General features: G+C 48.5%; 1 protein-coding gene across 3 annotated transcripts in view; it reads left to right on the top strand.

The window, feature by feature from the left end:
- The window catches only part of LOC147098782 (mitochondrial glycine transporter-like), a 109,635-nt gene extending 101,214 nt beyond the window's left edge, over nucleotides 1–8,421 (top strand). For 2 of the 3 annotated variants that reach the window (XM_085969466.1, XM_085969464.1), the window contains one exon: nucleotides 140–5,544. In XM_085969466.1, coding sequence (XP_085825592.1) covers nucleotides 140–262 — 123 coding nt within the window. In that variant the 3' untranslated portion in view covers nucleotides 263–5,544. Of the gene's footprint in view, nucleotides 1–139; nucleotides 5,545–8,096 lie in introns of those variants that run through there. The other variant, XM_085969465.1, reaches the window with a different exon arrangement.
- Nucleotides 8,422–12,623: the final 4,202 nt, after the last annotated feature.

Consider the following 12,623-nt stretch of genomic DNA (forward strand, 5'->3'; position numbering starts at 1 on the left):
GGGAGTCGGCCAAGAGAGCCTTGGAATAGTCCTCCAACACTGAATGGGGAAGAGGGAGTGAGGTCCTTCTCGGTGTACTCTTGGCTTGATTCATTAGCAGCATAACGATGTTAACGCTCCTCTCCCTGTCCCTCCTCAGAACCATGGCGTTGTGGGCTTTTTCCGAGGTGCCGTTCCTCGGTCGTTGCGCCGATCGCTGATGGCTGCCATGGCCTGGACGGTGTACGAACAGATGATGACCAAATTGGGCCTGAAGTCATGAAAAGCTGGGCCGCTGAAGGAAGGACTTTTGGGTAATGGAGGGGAGGGACATCCTGTCAGTTGTATTTATGTGTGTTGAGACTTCGATGGGCCCGGAACCTTGGAGAGTGAGCAGTGGTACTTTTTTTTTTTTGGTTTAAAGAATTGGCTTTGTAGCGGATTGGAGTTTACACTGTTTGAACCTGTGCCAGAGTTCTTGGTAGACTGACGCACACATCTGCAGATGCCAAGTAACTTCTTGACCTGTGTGCTGGTCCACCGAAGTTATGTAACAGGCGGGGGCCACCTGTTTGTAACTCCGGGCTTCCCGCCTGACCTTTTCCCGATTAGTTGCCGCTTTTCGGAGCGTCTGGCCCCGGGGCCAGTGGAAACTGAGCAGCAAAGCCAAGCTTACTAAAATACTCCAGCTGTAGCCACTCGACAGAAGCTGAGCGCAGCTCCTGGTCATGTTCTGTCGAGGGCGACTAAGTCCAGTTAACTGACAGACTGCGGAAAGATTGCCGTTGCCCCCCCCCCCCCCCCCCCCCGGCAAGTGTGAGGTACGAGAACCCAGAGCAGCTGCCCGTCTCAGTTGGTTTATCGCGACCTTTGCAATCGTGGCCACATTTTAACAGCCGTTAGTAATTCGTAAAAGGAAAGTTCGAGCTGGCTGAGTGGGCGGACGCACCACCCTCTGCCGTGCCGTGCCGTGTTGTACGGGCCAGGAAATCCCTGCTCGGCGCTGAGTCATGTGATCACAACTGAGTCAGCAGTCGGGCGATTGGCCTCAGCGTCCCTGGTTTTGGGGGGGGGGGGGGGTGAAATGAACCGCCGTTTCCCGCTCCTGGTCACTATCCAGTCACACTCGCTCCCCCCGCCCCACTCCCCCCGCGTGTGGGCTTGGCTGTGACGGCCTCCCAGGTTGATTAGCCAATCAGTACTCGACTTTCTAGGCTCGCGCATGAAGAATGGCCTTGTGGGCGAGGGACCAGACGGTGACCGGTATCCCAAGGACGAGGCCGTGTCTTCAATGATGACCAGGAGGGCCAGTTAGAGTGGAAAGCAGATGCCCATTGGCTGGGTTATTCTCTTGTACATCGAATTGGAGATACCAGAGCTTCGATTATAAACCTCCCCCTGTACCAGTCTCAGCCTGCCAGTAAGCCACTCAGGATGCCTGCTGATTTACTCCATTAAATTGAGGAAACCAACCTTGCATTACCAAAAGGTTGCCTTTCCCCAGGGCGTTGTGCTGCTATTTATGGGGTCGGAGGTCATGGTGAGCACCATGTGCTGCTAAACAGGCAACTGCTGTGTTAACGGGAGGCCGCGTGTATCGTATTTCCCATCGAGGCAGCCTATCCGACCCCCAGCCCCCTCGTCACCTGTAGCAAATCGTATTGTGGGCAACATCTCGGCGTTAAGGCAGCCTCGTGAGGTTACGCCTCGTCATTCGGCGTTCTGCATTTCCAAGGTGGCTGCACCCGCGCCCCCCCTCCATTCCAGGCACCGGTTGAATATTTGCAACTCTGCGCCGTTCTAATTCGTGATTCCCCCGCCCCACCCGCCCACTGGCCTGGTCTGCAGCCATGAACCTGCTTTCTGAAGCCACACTCTACACATCCCCGCTCTTCGCCCACACATCCTTGCTCCCTCTGCAGGAGCGAGCGGACACTGAACGAGCTGCTCGGGGACCTCCCCCATCCCATGCAGGGGTTGGGAGAGGAGAGAGGATTGTTTGGAATCGACCTGCTTCACTCAGATTGTGAGCTGGAGAACACCGAGTACGGCAGAGCCTGCAGGCAGCAAAGAGGCAGATGAACAGGAGACCATTTTATTTGAATTTGGATTGTATATTTTTTCACAAGTTGACACTGCAGCTGAATTCATCTCAATAACACATGGTTGCTGAATTATAAGACGGCGCTTTTACCTCTGTACTGTCCGGGAAAGGGTTAAAATTAGTTCTCTCTTTTCGGAGTGGGGAGGGGTTGGAACTATAACTCTTGTTTTGAGTGTGAGGTAACTCAGCACAGTTAATGGACTTTGGAGTGTTATGAAATCCACTAGTTTAAAGGTTCCATTTTGACGTAGAATGCAAACTTCTACTGACTCAGGACCTGGAATCTGCTTCGGGGGGGGTGGGTGGTGCCAGCACTGTTTTGGCGGGAGGCACTGGCACAGTGGCATCACTCTGATGCCCGAGCTGGTACCAAGAGCAGTCCAGTTTTGAGACTACGGGTCCGTTAGAGCCGAGATCTCCCGGCGAGAGAGACATTACCGCCGGAACCCGGCCAATCCAGCCCACAAAGGCACGAGCGACCCCACCCAATCTGTGCTTGTATTTCTTGCCCTCTGTCTGAGCAGATGAGCCTGGAGGTTTGGAGAGGGCTGTTCTTGGTGCTGATGCCTCGTGGGTGGGTTAATCCTAAATCAGAACATCAGCCTTGTGATAATTGGAAGTTAGCGGGAAGATTGGATTGACGCTTTGTTTCTGCATGGCCATGGTACCCCGGCGCCCCTTGAAAACAGACGCTTGGACAAACATTGGCAACAGTGCAGAAAAATGAACAAACCCGTAGGTTTTGACACTGTGAGATCCTTCACAAATGGTACCCGTGAAACGATTCCACCATTTCCCCCTCCCTGGATATTGCGTTACCCCGGGGCTGGAATGTTTGGTTGATTCTGGAGGGAGGGGGCGGTTTGTTGAATCTTTTTTCAAATTATTGGTCCCCCCCCACCTCCATGTTCACCCTCCCCGTCTACGTATCGTTCGACTGAGCGCAGTGCCGTGGGCATAGTATGATTGGGGTTCACACGTGAGCTTCCCTGATCTCGGTGAAGCTGCGGCAGAAATCAGTCCCGTAACACACGCACGCTAATCCTCATCAGTTGGTTGTACAGACGCTCCCCAAACACGACTCGTTTTTAAGATAATTCATTCTAATATTCAACGCTAATGTTGGAATAATATAATAATAGTAATTGTTGGTTTACAAATGTTGAATGAAAATTAAATGTGCAATAAGTGTCTCTGGGCCAATACAATGAGCTGTATGAATTGCTTAAGCCAATGTAAGGAAGTTGAGAGACACCCTTTCTGCCATTTGTGTACTATTGAAGTTTAGAAAGAGAACTTGTTTTTTATAAAGCCCCTGATGGTTGTGCTCACCTCCCACCCACTTGGATGGCGCTTATTGCTCACTGCCGCTGCCGCCCTTGCCTCAAGCACTCCACTGGTGACATGACCGCAGGCACGGCAGTGAGTATCCCTGGGGGAAGGGAGGGAAACGTAACCATGTCTGTCCCCACCATCCCCATGACGACAATGGAACGGCGCGGGCAGTGCTAAACCATCCCTGCTTTGAAGTTGGTCCATAGCTTGGTGAACAGTCTCTACTGGGGTGGGGTGGGCAGGGGAGGTAAGAAGAGATCCTGACACTCCAGTGCAGTACTGAGGGAGTGCCGCACTGTCGGAGGGGCAGTACTGAGGGAGTGCCGCACTGTCGGAGGGGCAGTACTGAGGGAGTGCCGCACTGTCGGAGGGGCAGTACTGAGGGAGTGCCGCACTGTCGGAGGGGCGGTACTGAGGGAGTGCCGCACTGTCGGAGGGGCGGTACTGAGGGAGCGCTGCATTGTCGGAGGGGCAGTACTGAGGGAGTGCCGCACTGACGGAGGGGCAGTACTGAGGGAGCGCCGCACTGTCGGAGGGGCAGTACTGAGGGAGCGCCGCACTGACGGAGGGGCAGTAATGAGGGAGTGCCGCACTGACGGAGGGGCAGTACTGAGGGAGTGCCACACTGTCGGAGGTGCCACCTTTCGGATGAGACTTTAAACCAAGGCCAGGTGGACGTAAAAGATCCCATGGCAATATTTTGAAGAAGAGCAGGGGTGTTAATCCCTGGAGTTCTGGCTAACAGTTATCCCTCAACATGGCTAAAAAGGCAGATTATCTGGTCATTATCATGTTGTTTGTGGGAACTTGCTGTGCGGAAATTGGCTGCAACGTTCCCTACATTACAACAGTGACTGCACTTCAAAAATGACTTCATTGGCCGTAAAGCGCTTTGGGACGTCCGGTGGTTGTGGAAGGCGCTGTCGAAATGCAAGTCTTTCTTTTAGAACTAATTCCACCGGAGTTTTCTGCAACTCCCGCCCTCTGCCACGCTGACTAAATGCATAATGTTGCACAGGGCAGGACGGTCCAAGGTTTAATTGGGTCAGGCAAGGGACAGAAGTCCGCCAGAGTTCTGCACTGATCTCTGTTCAGATAAACTGTTGCTAGAAAGTGCAAATCTGGGTTCCTCAAACCGAGCACCAGATTGGACAAGTTTGTGCTGACTCCAGGACTCGCTAACCAGGCTGGCTTTTGAGGAATGGCCCCCTTGGATAGGGAATTTGAGGGCTTTCAAGGAGCTGGAATCTTAGTAAGAGTCAGGAGAGAAAGGGGGAGAAAATTGAGCCAGTAGGGTGGCAATGGATGTGGCCCAGAACCAGCTCAAAAAATATACAGAAATTGAGGTAGAACATGGTTTATTTTTTTAATCCTCCATTCTCCTGTTGAGAGCCTGACTGTGGGGCTGGGCACTGACCCCCCCCCCCCGGACTCTGCCAGTGCCGCCCTTTCACCAGCTGGTATAAGATGGCATGAAGTGACCTCCTTATTGTTCTCCCCACCTCCTCTGTGGAAAAGTGCCGCCTACGGTGACCAGCACCACAGAGAGAAGGGGCATAAATCACAGCAATGAAAGAGCGAGAGTTTGAACTGTTTCTACTTTCTGCCAGTACGTTCAGAGTGAGTTTGTGCGAAGGCGGTCTTCTAATTGCAGTCAGCCAGCGAGTTAGTGTGCCTCGGTGCGGGGTGGGGTAATGGGCATCGCTGGAATTACCTCCGCAACCGCGATTTATTTTTTGTATGGGTTATCCCCTGCCCCATACCTTGGGATTGCCCCTGCTCTGCGCCAACTCTTTGAAAATGTGGCTGCGCCTCTGTTACGCCATGGGTCTCGCGTCACCATGATGGGGGCTCCAGGAGTGAGCTGAGAAACCATCCAGACGCTTTAAAAAAAAAACGTAGTCTGCATCGGATCAGCTGAGTGACCATAAGCTGAATAATGTGCTCTTCTAAAGGCTCTAATAGTATAAAAATGGATCATTTCTCAGTGTATCAATAGTGATTGACAGCGAATATGAAGTTTGAAATGGTGCTGTATGATGCTCAATTTCATGCTACTGACCCAACTAAAAACGTGTAACTAAAATATATTTAATAGGGATCAATAAAGATTGATTTGTTTTGAATATGGATTGTTAGGTTTATTGGTTTTGAAATGGAATATCTGGGGCATTTGTTCAGTTTACATTTCGTGCTCGTCAAGTTGCGGTGGAGTGGAACACTTCTTTAAAAAATTCATTCTTGGGCAGTGGGCGTCGCTGGCAAGGCCGGTATTATTTGCCCATCCTAGTCGCCCTGAGCGGGTGGTGGTGGGCCGCCTTCATGAACCACTGAAAGCGGTGCTGGGCCACTTCAGAGAGCAGTAAAGAGTCAACCACATTAGGACTGGAGTCACGTACAGGTTAGGTCGGGTAAGGACAGCAGGAGGGCAGGCCTGTTTGGGGACCAGTGGGCAGCACTCTCGCCTCTGAGTCAGAAGGTTGTGGGTTCAAGTCCCACTCCAGAGACTTGAGCACATAAAGCTAGGCTGACACTCCAGTGCCGTGCTGAGGGAGTGCTGCACTGTCGGAGGTGCCATCATTCGGATGAGACTTTAAGCTGAGGGCCCATCTGCCCTCTCAGGTGGATGTAAACGATCCCTTGGCACTATTTCGAAGAGGACCCGGTGTCCTGGGCCAATATTTATCCCTCAACCAGATTCACTAAAACAATTATTTGGTCATTATCACATTGCTGTTTGTGAGAGCTTGCTGTGCGCAATCTGGCTGCCGCGTTTCCTACATTACAACAGTGACTACTAATCAAAAAGTACTTCATCGGCTGTAAAGCGCTTTGGGACATCTGGTGATCGTGCAAGCCGTTTTTCTGATCGAGACCATTATATGGATATATTTTCCTTGTTGTAACTATTGCTATGTTAGTCAAACTTCCAAAAATAAAGCTTTCAAAGCCTCTCCCCCTGAATTTCTGTGAAGACTAAAATTGTGCTCAACAATGTGCCGTATAGATTCGCAATAGGCCAGCAACTTTGTTGTTGCTCATTCTGAGCTGTGATCAGTTCTGGCTGACCAAACAGCTCCTTGAACTTGACAGCATGATGCTACGGGAGCTGGCCAAGAACATGTTTACTGTGCTAATCCTTTCAGGACCACTGAGGCAAGGAGGAAAAAAACACGACTGAGCAAAAACAAGTGCTGAAACACAGCAATTTAATGTTTTTGTTCCTTCTACCCCTCGATGAAAGAAGGAAAGAAAAGAGTATTTACATAGCGCCTTTCACAACCACTGGATGTCCCAAAGCCAATTAAGTACTTTTTTTTTGAAGTGTAGTCACTGTTGTAGTATAGGAAACACAACAGCCAATTTGTGCTCAGCAAGCTCCCATAAACCGCAATGTGATAATGACCAGATAATCTGTTCTTGTTATGTTGATTGAGGGATAAATATTGGCTATTTACTCCCCTGCTCTTCAAAACAGTGCCATGGGCTCTTTTCCGTCCACCTGTGAGAACAGACTCGGTTTAACAGCTCATCTGAAAGACAGCACCTCTGACAGTGCAGCACTCCCTCGGTACTGCACTGGAGTGTCAGTCCTAGATTTTTGTGTTCAAGTCTCTGGAGTGGGACTTGAACCCACAACCTCCTGACTCAGAGGTAAAGGCGCTACCAACTGAGCCACAGCTGACACACCCCCTTGTTTGGTTTGTTGGGTGTTGACAGACTCGGCCAAGTGGCCATATTTCATATGTGGGTCTAGACAGTGAGTGTTGGCTGATTAATCATCTGTGGGGAGCATGAAGTGTTGGCCGGGGCTAACACTTTACCTCTGCGTCAGAAGGTTGTGGGTTCAAGCCCCCCTCCAGAGACTTGCGCACATAATCTAGGCTGATGCTTCAGTGCGGTACTGAGGGAGTGCCGCACTGTCGGAGGTGATGTCTTTTGAATGAGACGTTAAACCGAAGCCCCGTCTGCCTTCTCAGGTGGACTTAAAGATCCCACAGCACTATTTCGAAGAAGAGCAGGGGAGTTCTCCCCGGTGTCCTCACCAATATCCCTCAACCAACATCACTAGAAACAGATTAGCTGTTCATTATCACATTATTCTTTGCTGGAGCTTGCTGTGCGCAATTTGGCTGCCGCGTTTCCTACATTACAACAGTGACCACACTTCAAAAGGTAATTAATTGGCTGTAAAGCGCTTTGGGACATACTGAGGTCATGAAAGGCGCTATCTAAATGCAAGTTCTTTTTTTTGGGGGTCACATCTGAGCCAATCCTGCCCTCACCACCTGTGCAATGTTTTGGGCAGGGGCTCAATTGAATCGAATCAAGAGTGGGACCGGGCCTGATTTTCATCCTTTCCCTAGCCCAGGATGCTGCGGCCAGGTATTACGTCCCACGGTATTATTTGACTCAGCACTGGGTGGGTGTGAATCTGGAGCCTTTGTGATTCGACTGGTTTGGGACCACACTGAGTTAATGAGGTCCTGGGATGAATGGTTTATAAAACAAAATGCTTCTTAACCCAGAGCTAACGATTCATCGACCAAACCTTCTGCTGTTAAAGCCTGCAGAAATAACCAGATGCAGATGTTTTTGAGGGAGTTTGTGTGGTCTATATAAATGCTAGTTGTTGTTGTTCAGCTTTGAAAGGTGTTTTTTTTTAATGTCACTGCAGGAGCTGGATGGTGGCTGTTTGCTCTGGAATTTGGATTTTAATCTAGGCTGATGGAAGTAACATTTCCTCTCTGCTGCCTGTGAGTTTATTGAAAAAGCGACACTGGGCAATGTTGACACATTCCTAGCGTGTGTGTGTGTATGAGCCCGTGGCACAGAATGTCACATGATTTGCAGTAAATTGGGAAATCCTACTCCGGGAAAGACAAAGATGCTATTGTAGGAAGTGGAACTATCACGTCAAGCCAACAAACCTCTGCTACAAATACTGCAGGGAGGAAGTGGTTGCCAGGATGACTATAAGAAATTGCAGAAATATAGTAAAAGGATGGTTAAAAGGGGCAAAGACAGACCTGAAAAAAGCTCAGCCACAAACGTAAAACACAACGGGAAGAAATTCTTTTAGTGCTTAAAACAGTAAGAGGGCAATGAAGCTAGTGGTGAGAAGCACACAGCCTTGGTTAGACCACACTGAAGAGTACTGTGCACAGTTCTGGTCTCCACATTACAAAAAAGATATAGAGGCACTGGAGAAGGTGCAAAAAAGATTTACAAGGATACCAGAACTGAGAAGTTATAACTTTCAGGAAAGATTGAACAGGCTGGGGCTCTTTTCTCTAGAAAAGAGAAGGCTGAGGGGTGACCTGACAGAGGTCTTTAAAATTATGAAAGGGTTTGAAAGGGTAGATGTTTCCACTTGTGGGGGAGACCAGAACTCGGGGCCGTCAATATAAGATAGTCAGTAATAAATCCAACAGGGAATTCAGGGGAAACTTCTTTACCCAGAGAGTGGTGAGGATGTGGAACTCGCTCCCACAGGGAGTGGTTGAGGCGAATAGCAGAGATGCATTTAAGGGGAAATCATCCTTGTTCTCAAATCCCTCCGTGGCCTCGCCCCTCCTTATCTCTGTAACCTCCTCCAGCCCTACAACTCTCCGAAATATCTGCGCTCCTCCAATTCTGACCTCTTGAGCATCCCCGATTTTAATCGCTCCTTCATAAGCGGCTTTGCCTTCAGCTGCCTAGGCCCGAAACCTCTCTACCTCTCTTTCCACCTTTAAGGCGCTCCTTAAAACCTATCTCATCTAGCCTAATATCTCTTTAAGCGGCTCTGTGTCAATTTTTTTTTGATTACGCTCCTGTGCAGCGCCTTGGGACGTTTTACTATGTTAAAGGCGCTATATAAATGCAAGTTGTTGTTGTTGAGGGAGAAAGGAATAGAAGGTTATGCTGATAGGGTGAGATGAATTCAGGTGGGAGGAGCATAAACACCCACACAGACCAGTTGGGTTGGAATGGCCTGGTTCTGTGCTCTATTTTCGATGTAATTTCTATATAAGTCGCTGGAGTGGGACTTGAACTTACAGCCTTCTTACTCGGAGGCAAGACGTAATACCAACTGAGCCACAGCTGACACTGACACTGCATGTATGTGGATATCAGGTGAGGGCACGACTGGGGTCAGCTGTGATACATCCCAGGTGAATCTATCTTGCTGACGCTGCGTAGTCTCAAGCTCAAGAATGGCCTGTCACTTGGGTGAAGTCCCAAAAGACCCCCAGAATGTTACAGATGGAAAGTTTGGGATGCTTTCTCTATATGTGGTGCAACAGTCGGTTTTGCAGGCGGGGCAGAGAACGGAAATTTTGATACACCACTTGGTTGCAAACGATTAAAGTGCAGACGAACAAGAACAGTAACTTCCCGGACAGGTTTTGCTGCCTAGTTAGGAGTAAAGGCGACCTTTCTGGTTCTGTGCTTTCAGCAGGACGCCTGCAGGCAACCATCCAAGAGCAGCTGACGCACATCACGAGTGTGGCTGGTCGATTAGATTATCAACTGGTCCCAAGACACAGGCGTAGGATCAGAGGTTTGTAAAAGAAGCACATTTATAATTGGAACAGCCTCTGCTCAGTCCAGTGACCGCTGCACAAATTAGAGGGGGAATAAGAAGAAAGCTGGATTCAAAACACGTCTTTAATCAATCATTCTGAAAATGTTATATACTGTACTTACAAAGTTCACGGGTATATTTTAACGGGATTTTATATAGAATTACATAGAATATACAGCACAGAAACAGGCAATTTGGCCCAACCAGTTCATGCCGGTGTTTATGCTCCACTTGAGCCACCTCCCTTTCCTCATCTAAATCTATCAGCATAACCCTCTATTCCCTTCACCCTCATATGCTTATCTAGCCTCCCCTTAAATGCATCGATACTATTCACCTCTACCACTCCCTGTGGTAGCGAGTTCCACATTCTCACCACTCTCTGGGTAAAGAAGTTTCTTCTGAATTCCCTATTTGATTTCTTGGTGACTATCTTATACAAATATAGAAACATAGAAGATAGGAGCAGGAGTAGGCCATTCGGCCCCTCGAGCCTGCTCCGCCATTTAATGAGATCACGGCTGATCATCCAAATTCAGTACCCTGTCCCTGCCTTCTCTCCATATCCCTTGATCCCTTTAGCCTTAAGAAATATATCTAACTCCTTCTTGAATATATTTAATGAATTGGCCTCCACTGCCTTCTTTGGTAAAGAATTCCACAGGTTCACCACTCTCTGGGTGAAGAAATTCCTCCTCATCTCTGTCCTAAATGGCTTACCCCTTACCACATAGCGCAGGAGGAGCATACCACGGGGCCGTGCTCTCCTGCCATGACTTACCCTTAAATGAATTCAATTTAAATTAATTCAAATCAATACCACCAATTACACTATACTTAAATGATATATTTAAGGGCCCTTTTTTTACCAACAGTCCCTGCTACACCACAGAGAGCTTAGAAACTATAAACTACAGAGTTTATATTGTCGGCCCCTAGTTTTGCTCTTGCCCACAAGTGGTAACACCCTCAGCCTTCTCTTTTCAAGAAAAAAGAGACCCAGCCTGTTCATCCTTTCCCGATATGTATACCCTCGCATTTCTGGTATCATCTTTGTTCTGTCTTCACAAAGGAGGACACAAATAACCTCCTGGAAATGTCGGGGAACATAGGGTCTGATGAAAGGGAGGAACTGAAAGAAATCAGTATTTGTAGGGGAATGGTGTTAGGGAAATTGATGGGATTGAAGGCTGATAAATCCCCAGAGCCTGATAATCTACATCCTAGGGTACTTAAGGAAGTGGCCCTAGAAATAGTAGATGCATTGCTGATCATCTTCCAACATTCGATGGAATCTGGAACAGTACCCATGGATTGGAGGGTAGCTAATGTTACCCCACTATTCAAAAAAGGTGGTAGAGAGAAAACGGGGAATTACAGACTGGTAAGCCTGACATCGGTAGTGGGGAAAATGCTAGAGTCCATTATAAAAGATGTAATAGCAGAGCACTTGGAAAACAGTGACAGGATCGGACAAAGTCAACATGGATTTACAAAAGGTAAATCGTGCTTGACTAATCTACTGGAATTTTTTGAGGATGTAACTAGTAAAATAGATAAGGGAGAACCAGTGGATGTGGTGTATTTGGACTTTCAGAAGGCTTTCGATAAGGTCCCACATAAGCGTGTAAAGTTAAGGCACATGGGATTGGGGGCAAGGTATTGACTTGGATCGAGAACTGGTTGGCAGATAGAAAGCAAAGAGTTGGAATAAACGGGTCTTTTTCCGAGTGGCAGGCAGTGACTAGTGGGGTACCGCAGGATCGGTCCTTGGACCCCAGCTATTCACAATATATATTAATGATCTAGACAAGGGAACTAGATGTATTATCTCCAAATTTGTAGACGACACAAAGCTGGGTGGGTGTGAGTGCTGTGAGGAGGATGCCGAGAAACTACAGGATGATTTGGACAGGTTGGGTGATTGGGCAGAAGCATGGCAGATGCAGTATAATGTGGATAAATGCGAGGTTATCCACTTTGGTGTCAAAAACAGGAAGGCAGATTATTATCTGAATGGCAATAGATTGGGAGAAGGGGAAGTGCAACGAGACCTGGGTGTCCTTGTGCACCAGTCGCTGAAGGTAAGCATGCAGGTGCAGCAGGCGGTTAAGAAGGCAAATGGTATGTTGGCCTTCATAGCGAGAGGGTTTGAGTACAAGAACAAGGATGTCTTGCTGCAGTTGTACAGGGCCTTGGTGAGACCACATCTTGAGTATTGTGTGCAGTTTTGGTCGCCTTATCTGAGGAAGGATATTCTTGCCATGGAAGGAGTGCAGCAAAGATTCACCAGGCTGATACCTGGGATGGCAGGAATGACGTATGAGGAGAGATTGGGTCGATTGGGCTTGTACTCGCTGGAGTTTGGAAGGATGAGAGGGAATGAGAGGGGATCTCATTGAAACTTATAAAATTCTGGCAGGACTGGACAGACTAGATGCAGGGAGGATGTTCCCGATGGTCGGGGAATCCAGAACCAGGGGTCACAGTCTAAGGATAAGGGGTAGGCCTTTTAGGACAGAAATGAGGAGGAATTTCTTCACCCAGAGAGTGGTGAACCTGTGGAATTCTCTACCACAGAAGGCAGTAGAGGCCAATTCATTAAATATATTCAAGAAGGAGTTGGATATATTT

Source organism: Somniosus microcephalus, chromosome 28, assembly GCF_052327205.1.
Source record: "Somniosus microcephalus isolate GS21.2 chromosome 28, FLI_Smic_1.0, whole genome shotgun sequence".
NCBI lineage: Eukaryota > Metazoa > Chordata > Chondrichthyes > Squaliformes > Somniosidae > Somniosus > Somniosus microcephalus.